Source organism: Vulpes vulpes, chromosome 1, assembly GCF_048418805.1.
Source record: "Vulpes vulpes isolate BD-2025 chromosome 1, VulVul3, whole genome shotgun sequence".
NCBI lineage: Eukaryota > Metazoa > Chordata > Mammalia > Carnivora > Canidae > Vulpes > Vulpes vulpes.
This window is the reverse complement of record NC_132780.1, coordinates 6,099,472-6,122,166: the sequence shown is the minus strand read 5'-3', so window position 1 is coordinate 6,122,166 and position 22,695 is coordinate 6,099,472. Positions and strand designations below refer to the sequence as shown.

At 55.1% G+C, this 22,695-nt stretch overlaps 4 protein-coding genes across 4 annotated transcripts in view; 1 reads left to right on the top strand and 3 right to left on the bottom strand.

Moving 5' to 3' along the window:
* Positions 1-1,297: 1,297 nt before the first annotated feature.
* On the bottom strand, positions 1,298-10,874 carry TBCB (tubulin folding cofactor B). The gene is made up of 6 exons (XM_026010340.2): positions 10,373-10,874; positions 9,722-9,865; positions 6,012-6,108; positions 5,277-5,468; positions 1,730-1,802; positions 1,298-1,570 (listed from the first exon to the last, which is right to left on the bottom strand). The coding sequence occupies exons 1-6, from the start codon at positions 10,805-10,807 to the stop codon at positions 1,456-1,458; spliced, it is 1,056 nt and encodes a 351-aa protein (XP_025866125.2). The 5' UTR covers positions 10,808-10,874; the 3' UTR covers positions 1,298-1,455.
* Positions 10,875-11,014: 140 nt separating this feature from the next.
* On the top strand, positions 11,015-12,346 carry POLR2I (RNA polymerase II subunit I). The gene is made up of 6 exons (XM_026010376.2): positions 11,015-11,203; positions 11,281-11,335; positions 11,643-11,716; positions 11,800-11,874; positions 11,977-12,028; positions 12,239-12,346. The coding sequence occupies exons 1-6, from the start codon at positions 11,145-11,147 to the stop codon at positions 12,299-12,301; spliced, it is 378 nt and encodes a 125-aa protein (XP_025866161.1). The 5' UTR covers positions 11,015-11,144; the 3' UTR covers positions 12,302-12,346.
* Positions 12,347-12,372: 26 nt separating this feature from the next.
* On the bottom strand, positions 12,373-14,302 carry OVOL3 (ovo like zinc finger 3). The gene is made up of 4 exons (XM_026010365.2): positions 14,209-14,302; positions 14,069-14,133; positions 13,106-13,307; positions 12,373-12,602 (listed from the first exon to the last, which is right to left on the bottom strand). Exons 1-4 carry the CDS (start codon positions 14,300-14,302, stop codon positions 12,394-12,396), a joined length of 570 nt encoding a protein of 189 aa, XP_025866150.2. The 3' UTR covers positions 12,373-12,393.
* A 4,530-nt stretch (positions 14,303-18,832) lies between these two features.
* The window catches only part of WDR62 (WD repeat domain 62), a 48,880-nt gene continuing 45,017 nt past the window's right edge, over positions 18,833-22,695 (bottom strand). The window contains exons 24-32 of the mRNA XM_026009940.2: positions 22,478-22,581; positions 22,025-22,129; positions 21,588-21,722; positions 21,190-21,301; positions 20,939-21,080; positions 20,796-20,856; positions 19,964-20,611; positions 19,289-19,446; positions 18,833-19,183 (exon numbers count right to left, since the gene is read on the bottom strand). Of these exons, the coding sequence (XP_025865725.2) occupies positions 18,917-19,183; positions 19,289-19,446; positions 19,964-20,611; positions 20,796-20,856; positions 20,939-21,080; positions 21,190-21,301; positions 21,588-21,722; positions 22,025-22,129; positions 22,478-22,581 (1,732 nt within the window). The 3' untranslated portion in view covers positions 18,833-18,916. The remainder of the gene's footprint in view (positions 19,184-19,288; positions 19,447-19,963; positions 20,612-20,795; positions 20,857-20,938; positions 21,081-21,189; positions 21,302-21,587; positions 21,723-22,024; positions 22,130-22,477; positions 22,582-22,695) is intronic.

The window sequence follows — 22,695 nt, the reverse complement described above, 5'->3', positions numbered from 1 at the left end:
AAGCTGTAATTAATTGCAACAATTAAGTGGAATCTCCCAGACAGCCACCCCACTGGGAATTACTTCAAAGCGCTAACAAGGCTCCTTGCAGACAGACACACACACACACACAGTGGGATTCAGGCTCCCCGGAGGGCAGGGACTGCCTGCGAACAAGTCACACAGCTGAGGGCACAAGGTACTTTGCCCAGCTCTACAATCCTAGGGGGGGCTTCATGCTACTTCTAGTCTTCTGATTTCTTTCTTTCTTTCTTTTTTTTTTTTTTTTTTTTTGATTTCTTTCTTTTTAAACGTATTATTAAGGGGCGCCTGGGTGGTTCAGTCAGTTAAGCATCTGCCTTCAGCTCAGGTCCTGATCCCAGGGTCCTGGGAGGGAGCCCCATGTCCCTGCTAAGCAGGGAGCCTGCTTCTCCCTCTCCTCCCTGCTCATGCTCTTTCTTGCTATCTCTGTCTCTTTCTCTCAAATAAATATCTTGTAGAAAATAAAAATAAAAGTATTACATGAACAGGTAAGGTCTCCCACCCACAGGAACTGTGGTGGAACTACTTACTGACCCCCAATATTCCTTCTCCCCAGCTTCTGTGGTATAGGAACTTTTTTTTTTAAGATTTTATTTATTTATTCATGAGAGACAGAGAGAGAGAGAGAGAGGCAGAGACACAGGCAGAGGGAGAAGCAGGCTCCATGCAGGGAGCCCGACGTGGGACTCAATCCCGGGTCTCCAGGATCCCTCCCTGGGCTGAAGGCAGGACTAAACCACTGAGCCACCGGGGCTGCCCGATATAGGAACTTCTGATATTTGGGGAGGAACATGGCTGCCCAGAATAAAAACTACATTCCCCGGTCTACAAGTGGCCAGGAGACAAAATTCTGGCCAAGGAAATAGAAACATGTTCTGAGTTGCACATATTTCTGAAGGGCAAGAGGTGTCCTTCCCCTTCCCCTCTCGATGTTGCCTGGAGCTGACGATGTGGGAATCACGAGAAAGAAGAGCAACAAGATACATGTATGGAGACTGGCCTCTGACACAGAGGGATCACCATACCAACTCTTGGTGGTTACACGAGACTTTACATGAGAAATAAACTGCCTTATTTGAGCCACTATTATTGTGGGCTCCTTTGTTACAGCCGCAAAGCATTACAGTAACTAATAAAGGACAAAAAACAGTCTCATGGGCCCCCAGCTATCAGGTAAGGAATAAAGCCTCGTCCTGCCCAACCTCTACCTCACCCAGCCTATTTCACCCTCACCTATCCCCACCCCCAACCCCATATTCATCAAGTCCTCCAACACTTCTTAGGTTTCCAGGAAATTTAATGCATGAGTCTCAAAAGTCAATAGCAAGGTGAATAAAATAAAAACGGGCTCGGGGAAGAGGGCCATGGGCACACACAGGGAGGGGCAATGAGTAGGCCAGTTAGTTGGAGCTGGGGGATGCCTTTCCTCAGGTGTCACATCTCATCCAACCCGTAGTCTTCCTCAGGAAAGTCCCCCACTGTCACAACCGATGGCTTGACGAAGGCGCCGTACTTGGCCTGGCATTCGAAGTAGCGTTTCCCATTCACACTGCAGGGCAACATGGGGAGGCAGTGGTCAGAGGGGCCCCAACACGGCTCCCACCCAGGGATGGGTGGGATGCCAGGATGGGCAGGCTCAATCCAAACGCACTTACACACAGAAGCACACGTATGCACACATAGATGCCTGAATGGGACCGTTCATTACCTGCCGTCGTTCTTCCCTAGGGGCTCATCATAGCGGACGCCAATCCAGTAGCCAGGCTTGAAATCTGTGAGTCCTGTCCAGGGAGGAAAGCCCAATGAAACTTCTAGCTGCAGTTCATCCCAGATTCATGCCCACTGACTCAGTATAAAGCCTATCCTGGCAAAAACCACTCCTTGCTAGCACCCAGGGCCACCTCCATCTCCTGCCCAGACTAATATGATAGCCTCCTTCATTGGTCTCACTGTTCCTAGCTCAGATCCGCTTTTTTTTTTTTTAAGATTTTATTTACTTATTCATGAAAGACACACACACAGAGAGAGAGAGAGAGAGAGAGAGGCAGAGACACAGGCAGAGGGAGAAGCAGGCTCCACGCAGAGAGCCTGATGTGGGACTCGATCCTGAGACTCCAGGATCACGCCTTGGGCTGAAGGGGCGCTAAACTGCTGAGCCACCCAGGCTGCCCTTCTCAGGATCCGCTATTTACTCAACATCCCCACTCAGAGGAGTCTTTGTAAAAATTTAAAGGAAACAGCACTGCTACCTTGCCTCAAATTCCTCAAAGGCCGCCCATCCCATTCGGCATAAAATCCACACTGCTTACGATCAAATGATTTTTGACAAGGGTGCCAAGACTGTTCAATGAGGAAAGAATAGCCTTTTCAACAGATAGTTCCAGGACAACTAGATATTCACACCCAAGAGAAGGAAGTTGGATTCCTATCTCATGTCACACATGCAAATTAACTCAAAGTAGGTCTAAGACCTATATGCAAAACACATCACTATAAAACTCTTAGAGGAAAATACAGGAGTAAAACTCTGTGACCTTATCTTAGGCCCTGGCTTCTTAGATATAATACCAAAAGTGTAAGCAACAACAACAAAATAAATTGGGACTTTAAAATAATTTTTTTTCTTAAAGATTGTATTTATTCATGAGAGAGACACACACACACACAGAGAGAGAGAGAGAGAGAGAGAGAGAGAGGCAGAGGGAGAAGCAAGCTCCGCGCAGGGAGCCCGATGTGGGACTCAATCTTGGGTCTCCGTGATCACACCCTGGGCTGAAGGCGGTGCCAAACAGCTGAGCCACACGGGCTGCCGCCAAAAATTTTTTAAATGTTATGCTTCAAAGGACACGATCAAGAAAGTAAAAAGACAACCAACCCACAGAACGGCAGGAAAAAAAAAAAGGAATGGGAGAAAATGTTTGTGAATCATATATTTGATAAGGGAGTTTTATCTAGAATATATAAAGAGGGCAGCCCGGGTGGCTCAGCGGTTAAGCGTCTGCCTTCAGCCCAGGGTGTGACCCTGGAGACCCGGGATTGAGTCCCATGTCAGGCTCCCTGCATGGAGCCTGCTTCTCCCTCTGCCTGTGTCTCTGCATCTCTCTCTCTGTGTCTCTTGTGAATAAATAAATAAAATCTTTAAAAAAAAAAAAAAAAGGATATATAAAGAATTCTTAAAACTAGGTAAGGGCTGAACTGTGTCTGCCAAAACTTACACGATGATATCCTAACCCCCAGTACTTCAGAATATGACTGTATTTGGAGACAAGGTCTTTAAAAAGGTGGTAAAGTTAAAATGAAGCCATTAGGGTGGGAGATATAATCCAATCTGATTGGTGTCTTTATAAACAGGAAATTCGGACACACAGACACCAGGGATGTGCCTGCACACAGAGGGAAGAGTGCTGGTGAGGACATGGAGAAACCAGAGCCCTCACACACTGCTGGTGAACTACGGTGTGGTGCAGCTGCTCCAAAGGTTAAACAGAGCTACCATGTGACCCAGCAATTCCACTCCTTCTGCAGAGAAATGAAAATATGTGTCTGCACAAAAACCTATTCAATGTCCACAGCAGGGGCACCTGGGTGGCTCAGGGGTTGAGCATCTACCTTTGGCTCAGGTTGTGATTCCAGGGTCTTGGGATCCAGTCTCGCATTGGGCTCCCCACAGGGAGCCTGCTTCTCCCTCTGCCTATGTCTCTGCCTCCCGTGAATAAATAAATAAAAATCTTAAAAGAAAAAAAAAAGAATGTCCATAGCAGTATTATTCATAATAGACAAAAAAGTGGAAAGGACTCAAAAATCCACCAGCTGATGAACGAATGTATAAAATGAGGTGTACCTAACCAATGCGGCATCATTTGGCTATAAAAAGAGACGAAACAGGGGATCCCTGGGTGGCGCAGCGGTTTAGCGCCTGCCTTTGGCCCAGGGCACGATCCTGGAGACCCGAGATCGAATCCCACGTCCGGCTCCCAGTGCATGGAGCCTGCCTCTCCCTCTGCCTGTGTCTCTGCCTCTCTCTCTCTCTCTCTCTGTGTGTGTGACTATCATAAATAAATAAAAATTTAAAAAAAAAAAAAAAAAAAAAAAAGAGACGAAACAGGATGCCTGGGTGGCTCAGCAGTTGAGCGCCTCCCTTTGGCCCAGGGCATGACCCTAGAGTCCCGGGATCGAGTCCCACATGGGTCGGGCTCTCTGCATGGAGCCTGCTTCTCCCTCTGCCTGTGTCTCCGCCTCTCCCCGTGTGTGTCATGAATAAATAAGTAAAATCTTTAAAAAAAAAAAAAAAAAAAAGAGACAAAACCCTGACATAGGCTACAACACAGATGAAGCCTGAGAACGAAGTGAAACAAGCCAGTCACGAAAGACCGCCTACTACAGGATTCAGTTTATGTGAAACGTCCAAAATAGGCAGGTCTACAGAGTCAACATCGACTAGTGGCTGCCCAGGACTGGGGGAGTCGAGGCTTCAGAAATGGGGAGTGGCTGCTAATGGTTATGGAGTTTCTTCCCGGGGAGATGGAAATGTTCTAAGACTGGTGACGGCTGCACACTTCCGTGAGCACACGGAAGACCAACGACTTGTATACTTTAAGTTTCACGGTATTTGAATTACACCTCAATGCAGCTGTTATAAAAACAAACCCCACGCTGCTCCCCACTGTCTTCAAGGCCCTGCACGTCCCACGTGCCCGTGCTCGTGCCCAGAGCTCACGTCTTACCTCTCCCCCCATGTCCTCGCCACTCCCCACGCTGACTTCCTCTCTCCCCCTTGGATGGGCCCAGCCAGGCCCAGCCTGTCCTAGCTCCTGGTTCTTGCTCCTGGGCCTCTGCACTCACCACGCCCTCTGGCGGGAGCACTCAACCCCCTCCTCACCCTTCCCCCCCCTCCCCAGCTCCCAGGAAGCTCCCCCCATCACCCACAGGAGGGCAGGGCAGAGCAGGTGCTGCTGCCACTGAGCTCACACAGCCCCACCCTCATCACTGGGCCCCTGCCTCCCCCATCTCAGCTCTGACCCTGCGCCCTGTGCCCTGTGCATTCACCTCAGAACCAGCCCCTCTGGCCTCCACCTCATCTCACAACCCCACTGTTCTGCCTCTGCCCCCCACTTCCCTGCCAGGAACACTCTGGGCTGTCACTGTCATTGCTGGGTCTGTCTTCCCAACCGGCCGGCCTGGGATCTCCCTGAGGGGCCCAGTCTCCAGCATCGCCCACCTCAGGGCTGAGCACAAAGCCTCAGTGGGCCACGTACCTACATACATGACGGTGCCCCGGCGAGGGGGCTGCCCAGGCGCCCGCACTTCACAGCGGCTGCCCACAGGGATGGCACTGGCCTGGGTCTTCTCCTCGTTCAGGCGCTGGGTGGCCTCGGCCTCCTGCTGTGCCCGCTCCTCTTCGTTGTACCGGCCCAGCTTGCTGCGCTTCAGGAAGGAGCGGACCGAGTCTGAGGGCGGGGTGGGGGACAAGGCTTAGACGTGCTTGCCCTGGTCTCATGGGACAACTTGCCACCCAGGCAGGGCCAACATTCAGAAGAAACTCTTCTGTTCTGGCCCCCTGGGCCTCCCCACAATCTAGATGCTGCCTCCTGTCTTCCCATGACCCCACCTTCCTACGTCCCTTCAGCATCATATTCCCTCCCCAGCCTCTCGTCTCACCCGCTACACATCCGATCTGTTCTGCTCATGCCACCATGTGACACTAACTCCCCTGCTACGTGTGACCCCCCCCAAGACTCCCCTCTCATGCTCCCTCTGCCTGCCCACACTCCCTCACACCTCCTAGCCCCCATTCACACCCCACGCCCTGTGCCCCTGCAAGCCCTATCTGTCCCCACAACAAACCCATCCCACGCCCTCCACCTGCCATGTCTGTCTGTCCCCACTGCCCACACCACTGGCCCCCCTCCCCTGTCTGCCCCCACCCCTGTCCACTGGCACAGACTCCTTCTGGCCCCCACAAGCCCCCATCCAACCCCCTGCGCCTGTACCTTGCCTCTGGTCATAGGCTTCTTGTGAGATCTGGTATTTCTCCACCTTGGACACATCCTCATACTCCCCAAGGCGGGCACCACTGTGGTCAATGACCTGTAGTGAGGGGAGCGATGTCAGGGGGGATCCAGGCCTGGCCATCCAGCTTGGGATGCTGGAGGCAGGGGCTGCACACTGGAGCATTCCCGGGATTTAAGTCTCTCCATCTAGGAAAGACCATATTCCTCTACCCTCACCTTTACCCAGGGCTCCTCTCCTCTCCTGAGCCCAGCAGAAGGGGTGAGAACACCCTGGCCATCTCCCCTCCCTCACCCCCATCCAAGCCCTCAGAGGCTGGATCTGGACCCAGACAATCCCCACATGCTGCCGCCAACATCACTGGTGGTCCAAGATAGTTGGAATTGAAGACAGAGCTCAAGTCTTGCTCATGAGACTTCTGGGCAGCACATCTGTCCCTCTCTGGGTCTCTGGGACCCTCCTAAGCTGGACCCAACCTCCGGCCTCCCCTGAAGCATGCATCTCTTCCTGTCTGTCCCCCCAATATTCACTCACTCACTGCTGCTATGCTCTTCCGTAGCCCCCAGCTGGGCTCCATGCTGGGTGCTAGGGACACAAGCTCATCTGCTGGCAGCCCGACCACAAACACATGCACGTACTAAACACCAGATGACAAGATTCTACGTAGATAAATACCACCAAGAGGCTCAGGAGCATGAGAGGGTGGTCAGAGTAGGTTTCCGAAGGGAGGGGATGTCTGAGCCAAGGCCCAAAGGCAGAGAAGGAAGGACAGGCACCAAATCTTGGTGCAGAAATGACCTTAGACCTTTTCAGGAACAGCATGGATGCTATCGCAGCTGGAGCGGAGACCCAGGGGAAGGTGGGAGACACGACGGGTCACTGTAGACTTTGGTTTTCACCCAGATCGAGATGCAGCCAGGGAGGCGCTGAGCCAGGAGCGCTCTGACCCAACTCGGAGCATCACAGGCTCCTTCTGGGGAGCAGACTGCAGAGGGCCCAAGGGTGAGAGGATGGAGGCTGGGCCAGGGCAGTGGCAGAGAAGAGTGCTAGTCAGGATCACTAAGAATTTCTACTTTCTATATTAAAGATCTTGTGAATTTGACGTGGGTATTATTATAAGCAAAAAATGTAGATAACGTTATATATGTGTGTGTGTGTATATACGCACATAAACACACACACACACACATATATATATATATAAACATTTTAAAATTGTTTTTAAGTTGGGACGCCTGGGTGGCTCAGCGGTTGAGCATCTGCCTTTGGCCCAGGGCGTGATCCCGGTGTTCCGGGATCGAGTCCCACATTGGGCTTCCTGCATGGAACCTGCTTCTCCTTCTGCCTGTGTCTCTGCCTCTCTCTCTGTCTCTCATGAATAGATAAATAAGATTTTTTTAAAAAATTGATTTTAAATAATCTCTATGTCCAACATGGGGCCTGAACTCAGAACCCTGAAATCAAGTCACATGCTCTACCAACTGAGCCAGTCAGGCACTTCAAATATATAGGAAAAAAAAAATATATATATATATATGTAATATTTATAAACAGAAAAAGAATTTAAAACAACAAAAAAAAACCTCCCCAGAGGCTCTGCCTCTGGGAAACCTTCCTCAAATGACCTCAGAAATTAAAGGCCTGTCTACACCTGAATCCATGTGTGAAAATCTCCTGTTGGAGGATGCCATGACCCACACCCGACCCACCAGCGTGCGGAGGCTGAGGCTGCCCCGGTCAGCCCAGGGACTCCGTCCTGTGCCCAGCACTATCCTGACCCATTCCCACTATGATCCAGGCCCCACCGCACCACCTGTACGGTGGAAGCAGCCCCCTCCCAGGTCTCCCTACTCCTCTTGTCTTCTGTAGCCTGCTCCCCACACACAGTCAGAGGGAGCCTACGAACATCTGAGTCAGGCCAGGACTCTGCTGCCTCGGAGCCCTTCCCTGCCTCCCCTGATTCCCACTTCCCCCCGCCAGAGGAGAGGCCCCTCTTCAGCTCCTGTACCTAACTGAGCTCCCTTCCACCCCATGTTTGCACATGCTGGGCCCTTTCCCGGGGTGCTCTTGTCTTGTCTCTTAAATATTTTTAAAAAATATTTTTTTAATTTAATTTATTTATGATAGTCACAGAGAGAGAGAGAGAAAGAGAGAGAGAGGCAGAGACATAGACAGAGGGAGAAGCAGGCTCCATGCACCGGGAGCCCGACGCCCCGGGTCTCCAGGATCGCACCCTGGGCCAAAGGCAGGCGCCAAACCGCTGCGCCACCCAGGGATCCCTCTCTTCTTCAGTTAACTCTTCCAATTCTCCAGGTCTCTGCTCAGGCGTCACCTCTTCCAGGAAGTTCTCCCAGGCCTCACTGATAGGTCAAGTCCCCCAGTATCGGCTCTCTCGGCTCTGTGATCTCTTCCTAATGGCCCCCGGGTCTCTGACATTTCATGTTTGTTCCTATGAATATCTTGCTAACATCTACCTCACACACTGGACAGAGCTAAAAACAGAGACCTCTTCAGACTTGGCCCTTGGCATGACACAAATGCTCAAAAAACACCTAGGAGGTAAAAAAGGAATCAGTTCTCTGAGCATACTGACTCCCACAGTCATGCAGACTGAGGCGATAATTCTAACTATAGTTCATTCTTAGGAAAGTAAATTTCAGTAAGTTTTTTATTTTGCAAAATGAAGTTAATTACACCATTTTCTGAGTCTTATTTTATGGATTCAGTTCAGTATTCAACAATGATTCATTGAGCATTTTCTCTGTCCTCGGCATTATTCCAGCTGCTGGCGGAAATGCACAGTATGTTACAGGGTGCTAGGAGCTAAGGACAAAAATCAAATAAAGTGGAAAACAGAGAAGATTTAAATTTCATACTGAGATCTATGAAGGCCTCACATTTGGAGGGTGACATTTAGTGGAGGGGGCGCCTGAGTGGCTCAGTCGGTTAAGCATTCAGCTAGGGTCAGGATCCCAGGGTTCTGGGATCGAGCCCCACATCTGGCCCCCTGCTCAGCAAGGAGTCTGCTTCTCCTTCTCCCTCTATCTGCTCATGCTTTCATGCTTTCTCTTTCTCTCCCACCCTCAAATAAATAAATCTTAAAAGAAAGAAAGAAAGAAAAAAGACTGGAAGGGTGGGGTGAGCCATGTGAAGCCATATAAAAAAGAACTATGCGAGTGTGGGGTACACAGCATATGCAAAGGCCCTGAGGTGGAGGTTACCTGGGATACTGGGATGTCTGAGGAGTAAGGGGGGGGACAGAGAGGAGGATGTGAGTTGATGCATGCAGAGGCCCTCCGTGTTCCAACTTCTCCCAACACTTCCAATCTCATCACTTACCCTGACCCCCCTCACACTCTATGCTGTTCCCTCCACCTGGCATGCCCCTCCCGCTCCTTATCTTAAGTTGTCCTTTCCTCATCTTTCGGGTCTCAGCTCAGGCATCCCGTCCTTCAGGAGGCCCCTTCTGATACTTCCAGGAGGAGTCAGGCACCTCTCTGGGCGCCCCCAGTTCCCTGGGCCTTTCCCAGGCGGGATCGGACCCCTCTGCCTGTCACTGTCCAGAGATGGCTAGGTGTCTCTCCCTGCTGGACTGGGGGCTCCACGAGAGGAGGGCCTATCCTGGTTATCACACAGAGCAACGTACAGCCAAGTATTTGTTCAATAAATAAATGAATGAGGGGGGTCTCACGTGGATGCGGCAGCCGTCGTCTACGGGGTACGAACCCAGCAGCGCATCCTCCTGGTCCAGCTTGCTGTAGAACTTGTCGTCAGCTCCATACAGCTCCAGTTCCATGCAAGACGCAGGACTGCCCACCACCAGCTCTAGTTTACACTGCGCGGGGAGCAGCCGGTGGAAGCCGGTGGAAGCCGTCAGCGGCCCCACCCTCTGCCCGGAGGCTCCACCCCTCGCTACATACATTCGCAGGTTTGTACTTGCGAATTCATTTATTTAGACATTTTTTAATGTAAACGTGGGCCTCGGACTCACGAGCCGAGATGGAGAATCGCCAGCTCTTCCAGCTGAGCCCGCCAGGCGCCCGGAGGGTCCGCCCCTTGCAAAGACCATCACCCCATCCCCACTCCTCCAAGGGACCCACCATTTAGGAGCCACCCGGTCATCCTTGGCCACGCCCTATGCAACCTCTAATTTTCCCTGGCTTCGCCCCCCATTTCTGGAACTTCAGGTTCGCCCCGGCCCCGTCCGCCCGCGGCCCAGCCCCCAGGCGGTTCCACCGGGTTGGTCCCTGCCCCTCCTCGCGGTCGGGAAGCCCCTCCGTGCCTTCCTCGCCCCGCCCCTCACACCTACGCCCCGCCCCGGGCCCCGCCCCCACGGCCACACCTTGAACTCCGCTATGGTGAGGCTGCGACTGTACCGCTTTTCAGAGCGGAAGCTGTTGAGAGAGCTGCTGATGAACACGGTCACGGTGGGCGCCGACAAGCCCGTCACCTCCATCTCGCCGCGCCCTGCCGGGGTCCGCAGCCCGGTCGGTCGCCTCACACCGGCTCCGCAGCCGCCGCCGCCGCTTCTGGGATATCGGCCCCGCCCCCTGCTCCGGACCCGGCCAATCCTCGCCCTCCCGCGAGCAGGGCCCGCCAATCGCCGCCGTCCCTTTCCACGCCAGGAAGAGGCCTCCCCCGTGCTTGGGTGGGCCCAGCCAATCCCGAGAGGCCTTCCATGGAGCACAGTTCTTCCAATAGCCGCCCGGGAAACGGCCCGGCGGACCGAGGCTGAAGCCCACAGGAAGGACTGGCAAGAGTTACCTCGTCCGCGCATGTGCACTGGCCGTCAGCCAGGGACTGCAATGGCTTCATTCATGCTCCGCGCCTTGCTTATTACGAGAAGCATCGTGTTCCTGGCTCTCGTCCCATACTGCTCTACAAACTGGGGAAGCGAGGCTCGAAAGTCGGAAACAATTACCGCAGGATATCAGAAAAATTAAAGCAAGTTGTTAATGGAACCTGGGCGCAGAGAGCCGAGCACAAAGCCACTGGGAGCCGGTGCACGTGTGTAGCCCCGCCCCGCCGTAGCGCGAAGCAACTAGGCGTGACCCTTCCCGCGACCCGTCGCGCGGCGGAGCCTGTGCGCAGGGCTCGGCGGGCCGGGTGTCGCTATGGAGCCCGACGGGACCTATGAGCCCGGTTTCGTGGGTATTCGATTCTGCCAGGAATGGTGAGGCCGGGGCTGCGAGTGCGCAAGGGGAGCAAGTAACGGCCCCAGGACTGACCTCTGGCTTCCTCCCCCCGCAGTAACAACATGCTTTATCCCAAGGAGGACAAGGAGAACCGCATCCTGCTCTACGCGGTGAGCGCGGGCGGCCGCGGCGCCCGGGTCCCCCCAGAACGGTCCCCGGTTCCCGGCGTGGCCCCAACCTACTCCACGTGCCCTTACCCCTCTCGACGCCCCCTTCGTGTTTTGGTCTCGTTTTCTATCCCCTGGGTGAACCCTAGTCTCTTGTGTGGCCCATCCCGGAGGTGATTCCTAACATACTCCGTTACCCCAACTTGGAGACCCCATGCTTTAGTCATCGCCTCCGGGGAAGGCCCAGCCTTCCCTTCCAGTCGCCCCGGATCTCTCCGTGACTCCTTCCCGCCACGCTCGCCCTCTCTAGTGCCGGAATTGCGATTACCAGCAGGAAGCCGACAACAGCTGCATCTATGTCAACAAGATCACGCACGAAGTGGAGTGAGTGGCAGGACTAGAGCCTGGGGACGGGGTTGTTGGCTGGGGAGGCCTCATCTGGGCCTAATTATTCACTTCTCCCCCAGCGAACTGACCCAGATCATCGCCGACGTGTCCCAGGACCCCACGTTGCCGCGGACCGAGGACCACCCGTGCCAAAAGTGAGCGCGCTGTTGGTGCTGGGGATGGAGAGCGGCTCGTCCTTAACGGGTGTTCGGAGGAGGGGAGGGTATGGTAGGCTGAGTGGCTGCCTGTCCTCCCAGGTGTGGCCACAAGGAGGCGGTGTTCTTCCAGTCACATAGTGCCCGGGCTGAGGTGAGTGGCAGGAGGACTTTGCAAGTCGCAGGGTTGGCCCTCCCCGGGCAGGGATGCCAGTACTGGGGGGAACCCTGCCCTTCCGGATGTCCCCCATCCCAATGGGGAAAGCCCCTTTGCCTGTTATCTCGGGGTGAGGGTCTGCTGGATGTTCTGTGTTGTACCCTTCTGTGAGGTCCAGACCCTTCCTAACTGCAACCTTTCTGCCAGGACGCCATGCGCTTGTACTACGTGTGCACGGCCCCACACTGTGGCCACCGCTGGACCGAGTGAACTATCCTCCCCCGTGTGTAATAAATGTTTTTTTTTGTGCGTGCATTTCCTGCATTTATTTGCCTCTCGTGAGTTGTGTGGGATGCACATTCTCAGGCAGTGCGATGTAGAGCACGGTGCTGCACGTAGGTGTCGGGCCTCGAGCAGGTGAAGCCACAGTCCTCACACACATGCAGCTTCTCACGGCGCTCACGGTAAGCATAGCTGGCCGGCTGCCCGTGCACCTTGGCGAGATGAGCTTCAAGGGAGCAGCGCTGTGTAAATGCTTTCCCGCAAGCTCCACAGCGGAACGGCCGGATCCCTGTGCAGAAGGGCAGAGGGGGGAGGACAGACAGGGGAGTGGCCTCCAAACCAAAGCCTTCCCACCGTGCCTTCCAGGAGCATTCCTGCATCCCTAATCCTATTTGTCCAGACTCCTGTGCCCATGTCCCACCGCGTGCTACCTCCACCCAGTGCAAACATGGGCCAGACACGTGTGTTCCCCCTCTGCTCATCAGGAGTTTCCTTCCCCAGGGGGAGAAGGAGAAGGAAGGAGGCTCTGCCTTACATCTTTCTGTTTAGGACCTAAATCATGTAACTACTATGGTCTTCATCTGTACCCCTCAGCAGGCTGCTACCCTGGCACCACCTTATACCTACTGGCTGGGATCCTTAAATAGGAGGTTTTCCAAGCCTCCTGGTGGCTGAGTCTCCACCCCAAACACACAAATGCTGGAAACTCCACATCCTGGGGACCTTTCTCCCAATTTTGTTCCCAACCTTCCTGGGGCCCAACCGCCTTTCCCTATCCCTGCCCCTCCTCACCAGTGTGAGTCCTCATGTGACGCTTGAGGTCGAAGGCATCGTGAAAGCCTTTGCCACAACAGCGGCACACATGGCGGCGTGCAGGGCTGTGGCACTTGAGGTGCCGTGTCAGCATGCGCTGCAAAGGGAAGGCCTTGGGGCAGAGTGGGCAGCCAAGCGTCCCGGGGCCCCTGGGACTGGAGGCCAGACTGCCCTGCCTCGGCTGTGGGAGGCACATGGGAGTTAGACCCCCTGGGTGGGGCAAATGGAATACCTAGAACCAGGAACCAAGGAGGTCTGGGAAGGCCCGAGACTGCTCTTTGTGTGTGAAAATGCTACCCTCTCTCCAAGGCCTTCCCTGGCCCTTCCCCATTGCCTTTACCTTGCTTTATATTTCTCCATAGCACATCTTCCAACATGTATTTTTCTAATTTTATTATCTATAGCTATAGCCCCCACCAGATCCAGGAAGGAATGAATTTTTGTCTCATTCCTGGTAAATATCCATTCAGGAAACCCGTTCCTGGTTTTCAACAAATACTGATATAATCTCAGTCACATATATAACCTGGCTAGTGCTTTCCTTCTTCCAGGTCATGCACAGCTGAATACCCCTTCAGAGGGTCCCCAGCCTTCCCCCATCCCCCACCCCTATCTTGTTCCTGTCACTTTTGTCTGATCTGACATAAAGCAAATCACCATCCACTTGGCTTGAATCTTGTTCTGCCCCACTGGACAGAGAGACCTCTGGGGGTAGGAAATGTGGCTGCCCACTCGGGAAATGGTGCCTGGGCTGAAGCCTAACAGTGAGCTCTAATAAAGGAAAGGCATTTCCAGCAGAGAGAACAATAGATGGAAAGGTCCTGAGGCTGGAGAGGCATGTGCAAATGGGCTCAGGAATTAAGGGGCAGTCAGGTTCTGTCTCGGCTGAGAGTGGGCAGGGATGAAACTGAGCAGGGTCCTGTGGTCCAGCTGCAGACTCACCGCCGCCCAAGAATCCCGGAGGCCAGAAGATTGGCGTGCTGGTGGGCCCTGCTGGTTGCTGCAGTCTAAGGAGAGAAACCCAGATGGTGATGCTTTGTGTCTCACCTACCCTTCACCTCCAGGCCCAGTGAGGGGCCCACCTGGAACATAGGCATCTCCTCGAAGCTGGTCAGGCAGGTGGCCCCAGTTGGGTGGCTGTGGACGCCGACTCCTGACCAGGAAAGCACGGGGCATCACCTCCAGGAATGGTGAGATGGCCTTAGATGGATGCCTCCCTCTTCCACTTGCAGTCACACCTCAGCCCCAGGATGACTAGGAGGGGGAAGGGAAGGAGGAAGGGGGGAGCCTTGGAGGAGCCTCATTCTCTCCATGCAAATATTGTGACCAGCCCAGGGAGCTGACTTAGCTGGCTCCAGTTACCTCTGCCCCAGGACCCACCGTTCCTCTCCCTTCTACACCAGGTTCCTGAGGGCACTTTCCCACTACCAGGGGTCTGCCTAGTGCTAGGACCCCCAAGAACATCAAGCAAGGGCAAGATTGGAGCCTAGACAGCTCCTGGAAGGGGGATAAAAGAGACTCCAGGCGGGGGCTGTCTTCTCAAAGTAGCAGCAGGGCCCAGGACCTGAGGGTCTGTTTGCCAGGCAAATCAGCCGCCAATCGGACATCCAACAGCCTGCTTGGTTATTCAAATCACAGCAGCTGTCTGAGGAAGCTGAGGGGGTGGGGTGGGGTGGGGTGCTGTGATTGCTTGCCCCAGAGGGTGGAGGGACAGTAGGGTCCACAGGTAAGGACAAAGGGAGGATAGAGGCTATGCATCTTCCAACAGGAGGCTCTACCTCTCAGATTCTCAGACGCCCAGAGCGGACATTCGGGCCAGAAGCTGTTGAGGTGTAGCAGGTATTAAAATATTGGTGTGTTAGTAGCCCAGCTCCTAGTGCTTGCCTGCCACGCCACTTCCCCACTGTCCCACAGTCCAAGAGCCAGAGGGGGTCACCTGACACAGCCAGGGCCTCCCAGACCTACCCCCACACACTAGCAAGTGAGTCTTGTTCTGGACTGATCGTTGTCTGACTTCTTAACCAGTGGTTAAGGATTTTTAATATTCTCTGTGCAGTTACTTCCTCTCATTTATCCAGTCAGCAATTTCCTGAGCTCCAACTATGGGCCAGGCTAGCTCAGCACTAAAAACGAGCACATAACTTAGCCCACGGGGGGAGACACGCCAGTAACAGCCCAGAATGACAGGTTATGATGGGGCATACACAGGCAAAGTGATTCCAACTGCAATAGAGAAAACTCATGGGGCTCAAGGGAGCCCAGAAGAGGCTCCTGATCCAGCCTAAACGTTGAGATGACTGCTGGGGTGTAGCTCTGAAGGAGGATGAGGTTTCTGGTGAAAGGGGGAGGGTGTTCCAGGCAGAGGAGGGAACAGTCTAGACAAACGTTTAGTGGTGAGAGCAGTGTTATTTCTTCACACTCCCTAAGTGTCAGTCCTGCTGATTCATTTTTGAGGGCAACAAGGGAGGCAGAACTGACAGTCTATCAGCCCAGAGCTTTGCCACTTTATCTCTACAGGACCCAGGCAAGTCACTTCTTGCTAAGCCTCAGTTTCTTCACCTGGAAAATGGGACAAATGTGTCTCCCTATCACTGGTTTGTGTCAAAGATCCATGTAGATCATGTGGGGAGAATGCTTAGCATGCAGCATATGAACAGGGTGGTTGTTAGGAAGGCTTGAGGGGTAGCTAGGCAAGCATCTGAGTTTCAATCAGCCCATCTGGAAAATGGGGTTTGAAGTGTCTCCATCTCACAACTGTGGATTTCACACAGCCGTGGCTGTCCCGTGTGGGAGCACAGGGCGGAAGTCGCACTGATGAGCTGGCAAATGGTTGGGGGGAGCCATGGTCCCTTTCCCGGTGCCCAGGTCTCCCTGCCCAGCACCATGTCTCTTGGGGCAGCTGGTTCCTGTAATACTGAAAACACACTAGGGAAGAAATCCAGGGCTGGGGAGCTGGATTGCCCCCAGGCCCTCTCTGTCCCATTCCTCCCCGCTCTGCATCCTGGAAGGCTGACTGGGGTGGGCCACATCATCTGGGCTCCCATGCCCCTGGCTCCCAGGAGGACTTGGACAATGGGGAGCCCCCTAGAAGATGGGGAGCAGATTCTTTCCCTATGGAGTTACCAGGCACCCGGCTCCCCTCAGGGCAGCCCGCTCTCCAGGCCTGGCTCTTCTGGGTCCCACTTTGCCCCCTTGTGGCTCCAGCTCTCCGGGTACCAGTACAGGATACTGTACCAGCCCTGTGATTTCCTGGTTCCCTGCCCACTTCTTTGCAAATGATCCCTTCACCAAACTGTCTTTGAAATACCCCGCGTGGAGGGCAGCCCAGGTGGCTCAGAGGGTTAGCGCCGCCTTCCGCCCAGGGCGTGATCCTGGAGACCTGGTATCGGGTCCCATGTCGGGCTCCCCGCATGGAGCCTGCCTCTCTCTCTGCCTTTCTCCTGTGTTTCTCCTGAATAAATAAAATCTTAAAAAAAATACCCCGTGTGAGCATGCTGGCTTCTTCCTGCTGGGACCCTGGGTCCCCAAACCGCACGCGCACACATTCATCAGCAGTGGCTTCTTAACCAATTTGTCCAAGGAGAGTCTGGTCTTTCCAGGGCTGAAGAGCTTAGTATTAAGTGGAGAGTGGTAGACACACTGGGTCCTCTCTACAAGCCCCCCTCCTCTTGGGCTGAGAACCCTTTTGTTTGAACAGTGGTATGTCCAGGACAGATGGTTGGTCCAAGCAAGTCAAAGCAATCTCCATTCTTCTTGCCCACAACTACTCTAGAAGGGGAAGGGTCTAGGAAGGCTTAGGACTTTCCTCACTACCCTGGCAGCTGCCCTCCTTTGGGCCTTTGGGACTGGTTGGGTGAGGGCGCACTGCTGAGTGCTGGTATGGCAGCCGTATGGCGGCCAGCAAGGCCTAAGCCGGAGGTGGAACTCCAACTCATAGGGTAACAAAGCAGGAACATAATAACAAGTATCCCTACAGCTTGGGCCCCCCTAAGCCAGCTGTTTGCTACGTGGGACTCGAAGGATGCAGGGAAGAGGAGGGGTACATTCCACAAAGGCTCAAGATGGTCTTCTGGGTGTTCAGGGGCCTGGATGCCAAGCCTTGCCTCAGGGATCTTAGAGGACTATGGCCAGGCAAGGCAGGGGCAAGGAGAATGGGCCCCCAGTGGCCTGTAACCTGTGGGGCTGGGCGGAGAGTCTCCGGTGGGGCAGGGAGAGGGACTTCAGGAAATAAGTAATACTGGGCATCTCCTTAAATACCAAGATCAGGCATCTGATTTAGGGGGGGAAATTGTGCTGTGAAAGTTTCTTGGATTTAAATGTCACAAAGCAATGAAGACCCCGCCCCTTGAACCCCATTCTTCCTCCCACCTCCTCTCTTGCCTTCTTCATTACTGTCACATACATTTGACCCCCTCAATGCGGTTGCATTGGCTATTGTCTGCTTGGATACTTCCCCAAGACATATATGTGACCTGTGCCTTCCCTCAAATGTCACCCCGAGAGGCCTTCGCCGGCCCATCAACCAGCAGTTAACTCCCTCAGCTTACCCACAGTTCCACAGATATTTTAATTCCTATTTGGTCTCTAGAAGGGTAATGCCATGAGGGCAGATGCTTTGCTGGTCTTGTTCCTTATCCTGTAGGAGATGTAGACAGACACAGGTACCCAGCAGTGTTTTTTGAACTGTACAGTTGGTGCTGATGTGTGTCAGTGTTTAGGGAGACAGCAGAGGACCATGTCCTTATGCTGAAGGGTCTGGCTCTGGCATTAGGCAAGTCCAGGTTTGAGTCTCAGCTCTGTGGAATCCGGGGCAAGACTGGCTCTCTCTGAACAGAGGAAGTCAGGCAAGTGGTGGTTCAAGTCACAGCAAGCCGCGAGGCGAAGCTGTGTTTTAGGAGGGGGCCCTGCCCTTGCTGGCTTCCTCTTGATAGAGAATTGGGGCAGTGGGGGCTTTTGTGGTCACAAGAGTGGCCTTCTTGGCAGACATGCCACATGGCTAGATGCCTGCTGCCTGGGGAAGCTGGTACCAGAGCTGGCAGCTTAGGAGATGAATCTGGATGTAGTCTTCCCACTGGACAAAGAATAATTTGTCCCAGCTGCTGGATGGCCTGGGCATGTGGCCCGACTGTCCAGTCAGTGGGCTTGCTGGTCTCTCAATCCCCCTATCACAGATGGAGACAAAAGCCTGGGCTTGGCCTAGGGACCATGAACCAGTGGTGTAGCAGGTGTGTCCTGGGAGCCAGGGCCTGGCACCTGGTGACAGCAGTGGCTCCAGTACATTCTGGGGCACTGGTAAGGGGCAGAGGAAGGGTTTGCCCTCTCCTTGGGGAATAGTTAGGCCCCACCTTGGGGAATAGCAAAAGGACCACAACTGATCCCATAGTGGCTCAGCGGGGATGGGAGACATGGGATCCAGGTGTTGGGATCATCATTACTGCAGTTCCTGTATTTCTTGGGAATGTTGGTCCCATTGACGGAGTCCTGGAACAAGGCAGGGCACTGGGGCTGACATCCTCCAGGGGAGACAGGAAGGGGACAAGTGGGTGAGGGTACAATGCTGGGCAGCCAACACCTACAGCACACAAATTTCACCCCTTCCAGGGTTTATCCACCTGTATTCCCTGGGCAGTCCACCCTGCCCTCCTTCCCTGCATCCGCCTGAGGGGGCTCTGTGGATGCACCCTGACAGGCACCAGGAACCATTCCTTGAAGTTGTCAGTTTATTTGCTTCAGACACCAATTTCCTCTGAAGCGGCCGGGCTGTCTTGGGGGGGGGGGGGGCGCCAGCCCTCAGTGCCCCCGGGCCTTCCTCCGCACAGCCTGCACCAGCAGCTCTGAGTAATGTTCCAGCAGGGCGTGCAAGTCTGGGCTGGCCAGGGGGCACAGTGTCGGTGGGGAGGGGGAGCCCAGGCCAGGCTGGGCCTGGGGTGGGGCCACATCACTCCTCAGCAGCCAGCTGTTGGCCTCTAACTGGCTATGGATCCAAAGGAAGGTGGAGGCCAGCTCAGTCCGTGCCTGCCGCTGCTGCTCAGTGCTCATCTGGTCGTTGGAGACCACCTGCGAGGGGTACCGACCTTGTCAGGGGCCACCACCCAGCCAGCTCAGGCAGGCCGTCCCAGGGAGCCCCCCGGCCCACGCCTCTGACCCCGGGGCTCGGCTCACCAGGTTGTAAAGGTCCATGGCTTCTTGGAAGGCAGTCTTCAGTCTGTGCACGATGGTGCTCACACTGCTCAGTTCAAGGGGAGTTGGGGGCAGGAACCTCAATGGCCCCCCAGGCTCCTCCCAGTGTCTAGGGCCGCCCTGGACCAGACTGAGCGCATCTGGGGTTAGAGGGGAGGGAATGAGAAAGACACCTCCGCTTTCCAGCAGGTCTCAGAAAGGCCGGAATGGCTGGGCTGCTCTCAACTGCTGTCCCTCCACCTGGAACACTTCCCTCGGTCCCCTGAGGCTCACTTCCCTCCCGCTCTGCTCAAATGCCCTCCTTCTCCAGATTGAAGCCTTTTCTCATTATCCTTCTCTAAAACTGTAACCACTGCCCCCCTGCTTGTTCCCTAAGCCCTCTCTCTTATTTCTGTCCTTAGCACATACTCCTTCGTGACACACTAAACACTTTGCTTCATGTCTGGCCGTCTCCCCAGTTAAGGGGTCAATTCTTTGTGGTCTTGTTAACCACTGTGCCCCAGTGCCCAGGGTCTAGAACAAAGCCTAACATGTATGAAGTGCTCACTAAAGATTTAAGTGAACAAATGGTGCAGCCCCCGTGGCCAGGTCAAGTGCCCACCGTTGGAGCTAAGCCAGCTGTACAAGGGATGAGCCTTGCCCAAGAGTGGTACTCACCAGGGGTGGGCTCCAGGAGGGAGGTGACATTGCCAGGGACCCCGGGCCTGGTCTCTGGAAGCGAGGTGCTGTTGGGGTGGGCAGGGGTGTTGGGGGACTCAAGGACCAGGAGCCTCGGGAGAAAGGTGGAACTGTGGAGCCCCAGGGAGCTTGCATCCACGGGGCTGGGGACTGGGAAGGTGGCTGTTGTGATGCTGGGCTGGGTGGCCACAGGATCCAACGGGGGAGGGGACAACAAGAGCCTGTCGCAGATGCTCGACAGGGTCAGCTTTAGGCTGGCCCGGGCCTCGTGGTTGCCCCCCAAGGAGAGCAAGGCAGGTTCTCGGCCCTCGCTGTTAGAGCCCGGTGCTGCCGTGGTGGGGATGGCCTGGAGCTCCTGGCCCAGGGACACCAGTTCCCCAACGGAGGACGGCCTGGGGAGGGGCCTGGCCAGCTCAGCCAGCACGGGGCCCTCATTGTCCTCGAGGGAGATGCTGCGTGACATCTTGGCGCGGGAGCTCGCAGCAGCTGCCATGTAGGAGTGGGAGGAGGGGCTGTGGACACCCTGAGTCAAGCCTGGAGTGGGCAGGGCTGTGGGCATCAGAGGCTTCCCGTCAGCAGGCAGCACTGAGGAGGGGGCACAGGGTGCCAGGCCTGAGAGGCAGGAGGCTGTAAAGGAAGCAGCCAGCTCACTCTCACACCCCAGCCAGAGAGCCGATGCGAGGGGCCCACCCCAGGAGGCTGCAGGGGCTGAGTGGCCTCTGCCCATCCCTACTGCCCCATAGTTCAGATGGGCACCGGGGCCATTTGCTGAGATGCCCAGGGCTGTTTATCTGTAGATGGGGGCACTCACTCAGTGGGAACCAGGCCTCCAGGGTCTCAAGGGGCTCCTCAGTCTTTTTCCCAGTGAGGACCTGCAAGCACGACCAGGAGGTGGGGACAAGAAGGCCTCCTGCTCCCAGCCCTAAGTCCTGAAAGAAGTGGCCCCATACTCACGCTGGTTCTGCCTGGGGAGGTGTAGCCAGCGCCTACTCTCAGAGGCTCTGCCCTGGGCTGGCTGCTTCCAAGGTCCGTGAATTTGACCTCTGGGGACTTCACCAGGTGCAGGGGCAGCCGGGGAGGGAAGGTGTGGGTAAACCTGTGGGAAGGAAAGCAGGGGTTTGTGGCTGGCCTGGGGGTTCCTGAGGGGACACAGTCCCGCCCTGCGGGAGAGAGCGAGCTTGGGTGGGAGGGGCACCTGCTCCTACCTGGATGTTTTCTGGAGACGCGAGAGGAACTGAGCTGAAATGCTCAGCCGGGGATTGAAGAAGTCTTCAGCCTCAGGGGCCTCCAAGTCTCTCAGGGATCCATGGAAGAGCTCTAGAGGAAGAGGCCAACGGAGCCCTCAGAATCCCTCCAGCTGCCCAGCCCTGAGCCCAGGAAGACCCACAGACCAGCAGGTGGATCCCCAGAAACGCCATCAAGAGCCTACACCCATGCCTGGGGAGCAAACACAGCATGGAGAAGAGCCTGCGTGGCTCAGTCCTGAGGATAAAACGCAAGCCCTTCTCCACCCTTGCTAGCCATGCAGGGAAGCCCTACCCACCCTACCCGAAACACCTATGCTTTGCCCAGCACTGGATGGCCTGCCCAGGCAGGGCCCTACCCTTGGGGTGAGCGTCAGTAAGCGTCTCAAAGTGGTGGCGGAGGAACTTCTCCTGCTCAGGGGTCTGGGGCAGGGAGCCGTTGGATATGCCCAGCACCTCAGGCTGGGATAACTCTTCTGCGGTACCTGGGCATCCTGGGGAGAGGCGAAGGGGAGGCGAGGGGGCGGGCAGGAGAGAGTCGTCAACACCATGAGTCATGGCAGACGCCCAGACAAACAAGCTAGACGCATAACAATGGAGAGAGCTAGACTGGCCCATCACACACCCTGCTGCCACTAGACCGAGGAGAGGCTAATGGCTCTGTCTCCCCAGCGAGGAAATGGAGGCTCAGTGGGCATCAAGTACAGGGCTGATGTGGGGAAAGTGATTATACCTCATGACCATCCCCCAGCCAGCCCCACACCCCGTCTTCCCCATATCTGGCCCCATATCTTACCCGGTGTGCCGGGCATCATCATGTTAAACCGAGGGGTTGGCTGGGGAGGGGACGAATGGATGGTGGTGAAGCTGCACTCCAAGTCGGCCTCTGACTCCCCAGAGTCTGGAGGGGCAGAGCGTGAGTCAGGAGTCCAAAGCCAGGCCCTTACTGGGTGAGTCAGGTAAGTGGCTCAGCTTCCCAGGGCTTCAATTTTCCCATCTGGAGAACGGGGGTTAATAATATCTCTCTCCATTTTTATGGACCAATAAGTTCTTTGAGGAAGCGGCAGAGCTGGGCTCCTGCCAGTGGGCAATAGGGCTCCAGAATCCTCAGGTAACAGAAAGGACCCATGCCTGTCTCTGTGATAGACTCTGAACTTCAGAAAGACGGAGTCAGGTCACCATTAACACCCAGAAGGGGGCCTGGCTGAACCAACAGATTGCTGCAGGGTCTCTGCCTATCCCCACTCACCTTCGGGTGAGCTCTGATCCTTCGAGCTAATGGAGGAGCCTCTGAGGTAGGAGTCACCCTGCTGGTCTCTGGGCTTCCCCTTCATGTCCTTTGTGCAGTAATCGCTGCAGTGGGGGTGAGAACATATTAATAGTAAAGAGCTGGCCCCCACCCTGAACCCCCAGACATCTGTGCCCTGCTCCTACTGGGAGCAAGGCCTCGCCTTTCCTGCCTCCTGT

What these genes read in the sequence shown, in the direction of transcription:
- TBCB (XM_026010340.2), bottom strand. Translation starts at nt 10,807, where the DNA reads ATGCGCGGACGAGGTAACTCTTGCCAGTCCTTCCTGTGGGCTTCAGCC. An exon ending in GGGCACCGTCATGTATGTAG is followed by an intron (nt 1,803 to 5,276) that starts GTACGTGGCCCA and finishes CTCCCTGGACAG; the next exon opens with GACTCACAGATTTCAAGCCT. An exon ending in CTAGGGAAGAACGACGGCAG is followed by an intron (nt 1,571 to 1,729) that starts GTAATGAACGGT and finishes GTTGCCCTGCAG; the next exon opens with TGTGAATGGGAAACGCTACT.
- POLR2I (XM_026010376.2), top strand. Translation starts at nt 11,145, where the DNA reads ATGGAGCCCGACGGGACCTATGAGCCCGGTTTCGTGGGTATTCGATTC. An exon ending in AAGATCACGCACGAAGTGGA is followed by an intron (nt 11,717 to 11,799) that starts GTGAGTGGCAGG and finishes CTTCTCCCCCAG; the next exon opens with CGAACTGACCCAGATCATCG. An exon ending in GAGGACCACCCGTGCCAAAA is followed by an intron (nt 11,875 to 11,976) that starts GTGAGCGCGCTG and finishes CTGTCCTCCCAG; the next exon opens with GTGTGGCCACAAGGAGGCGG.
- OVOL3 (XM_026010365.2), bottom strand. Translation starts at nt 14,302, where the DNA reads ATGCCCCGTGCTTTCCTGGTCAGGAGTCGGCGTCCACAGCCACCCAAC. An exon ending in AGGAGATGCCTATGTTCCAG is followed by an intron (nt 14,134 to 14,208) that starts GTGGGCCCCTCA and finishes TTCTCTCCTTAG; the next exon opens with ACTGCAGCAACCAGCAGGGC. An exon ending in TCACATGAGGACTCACACTG is followed by an intron (nt 12,603 to 13,105) that starts GTGAGGAGGGGC and finishes CCTTCTGCACAG; the next exon opens with GGATCCGGCCGTTCCGCTGT.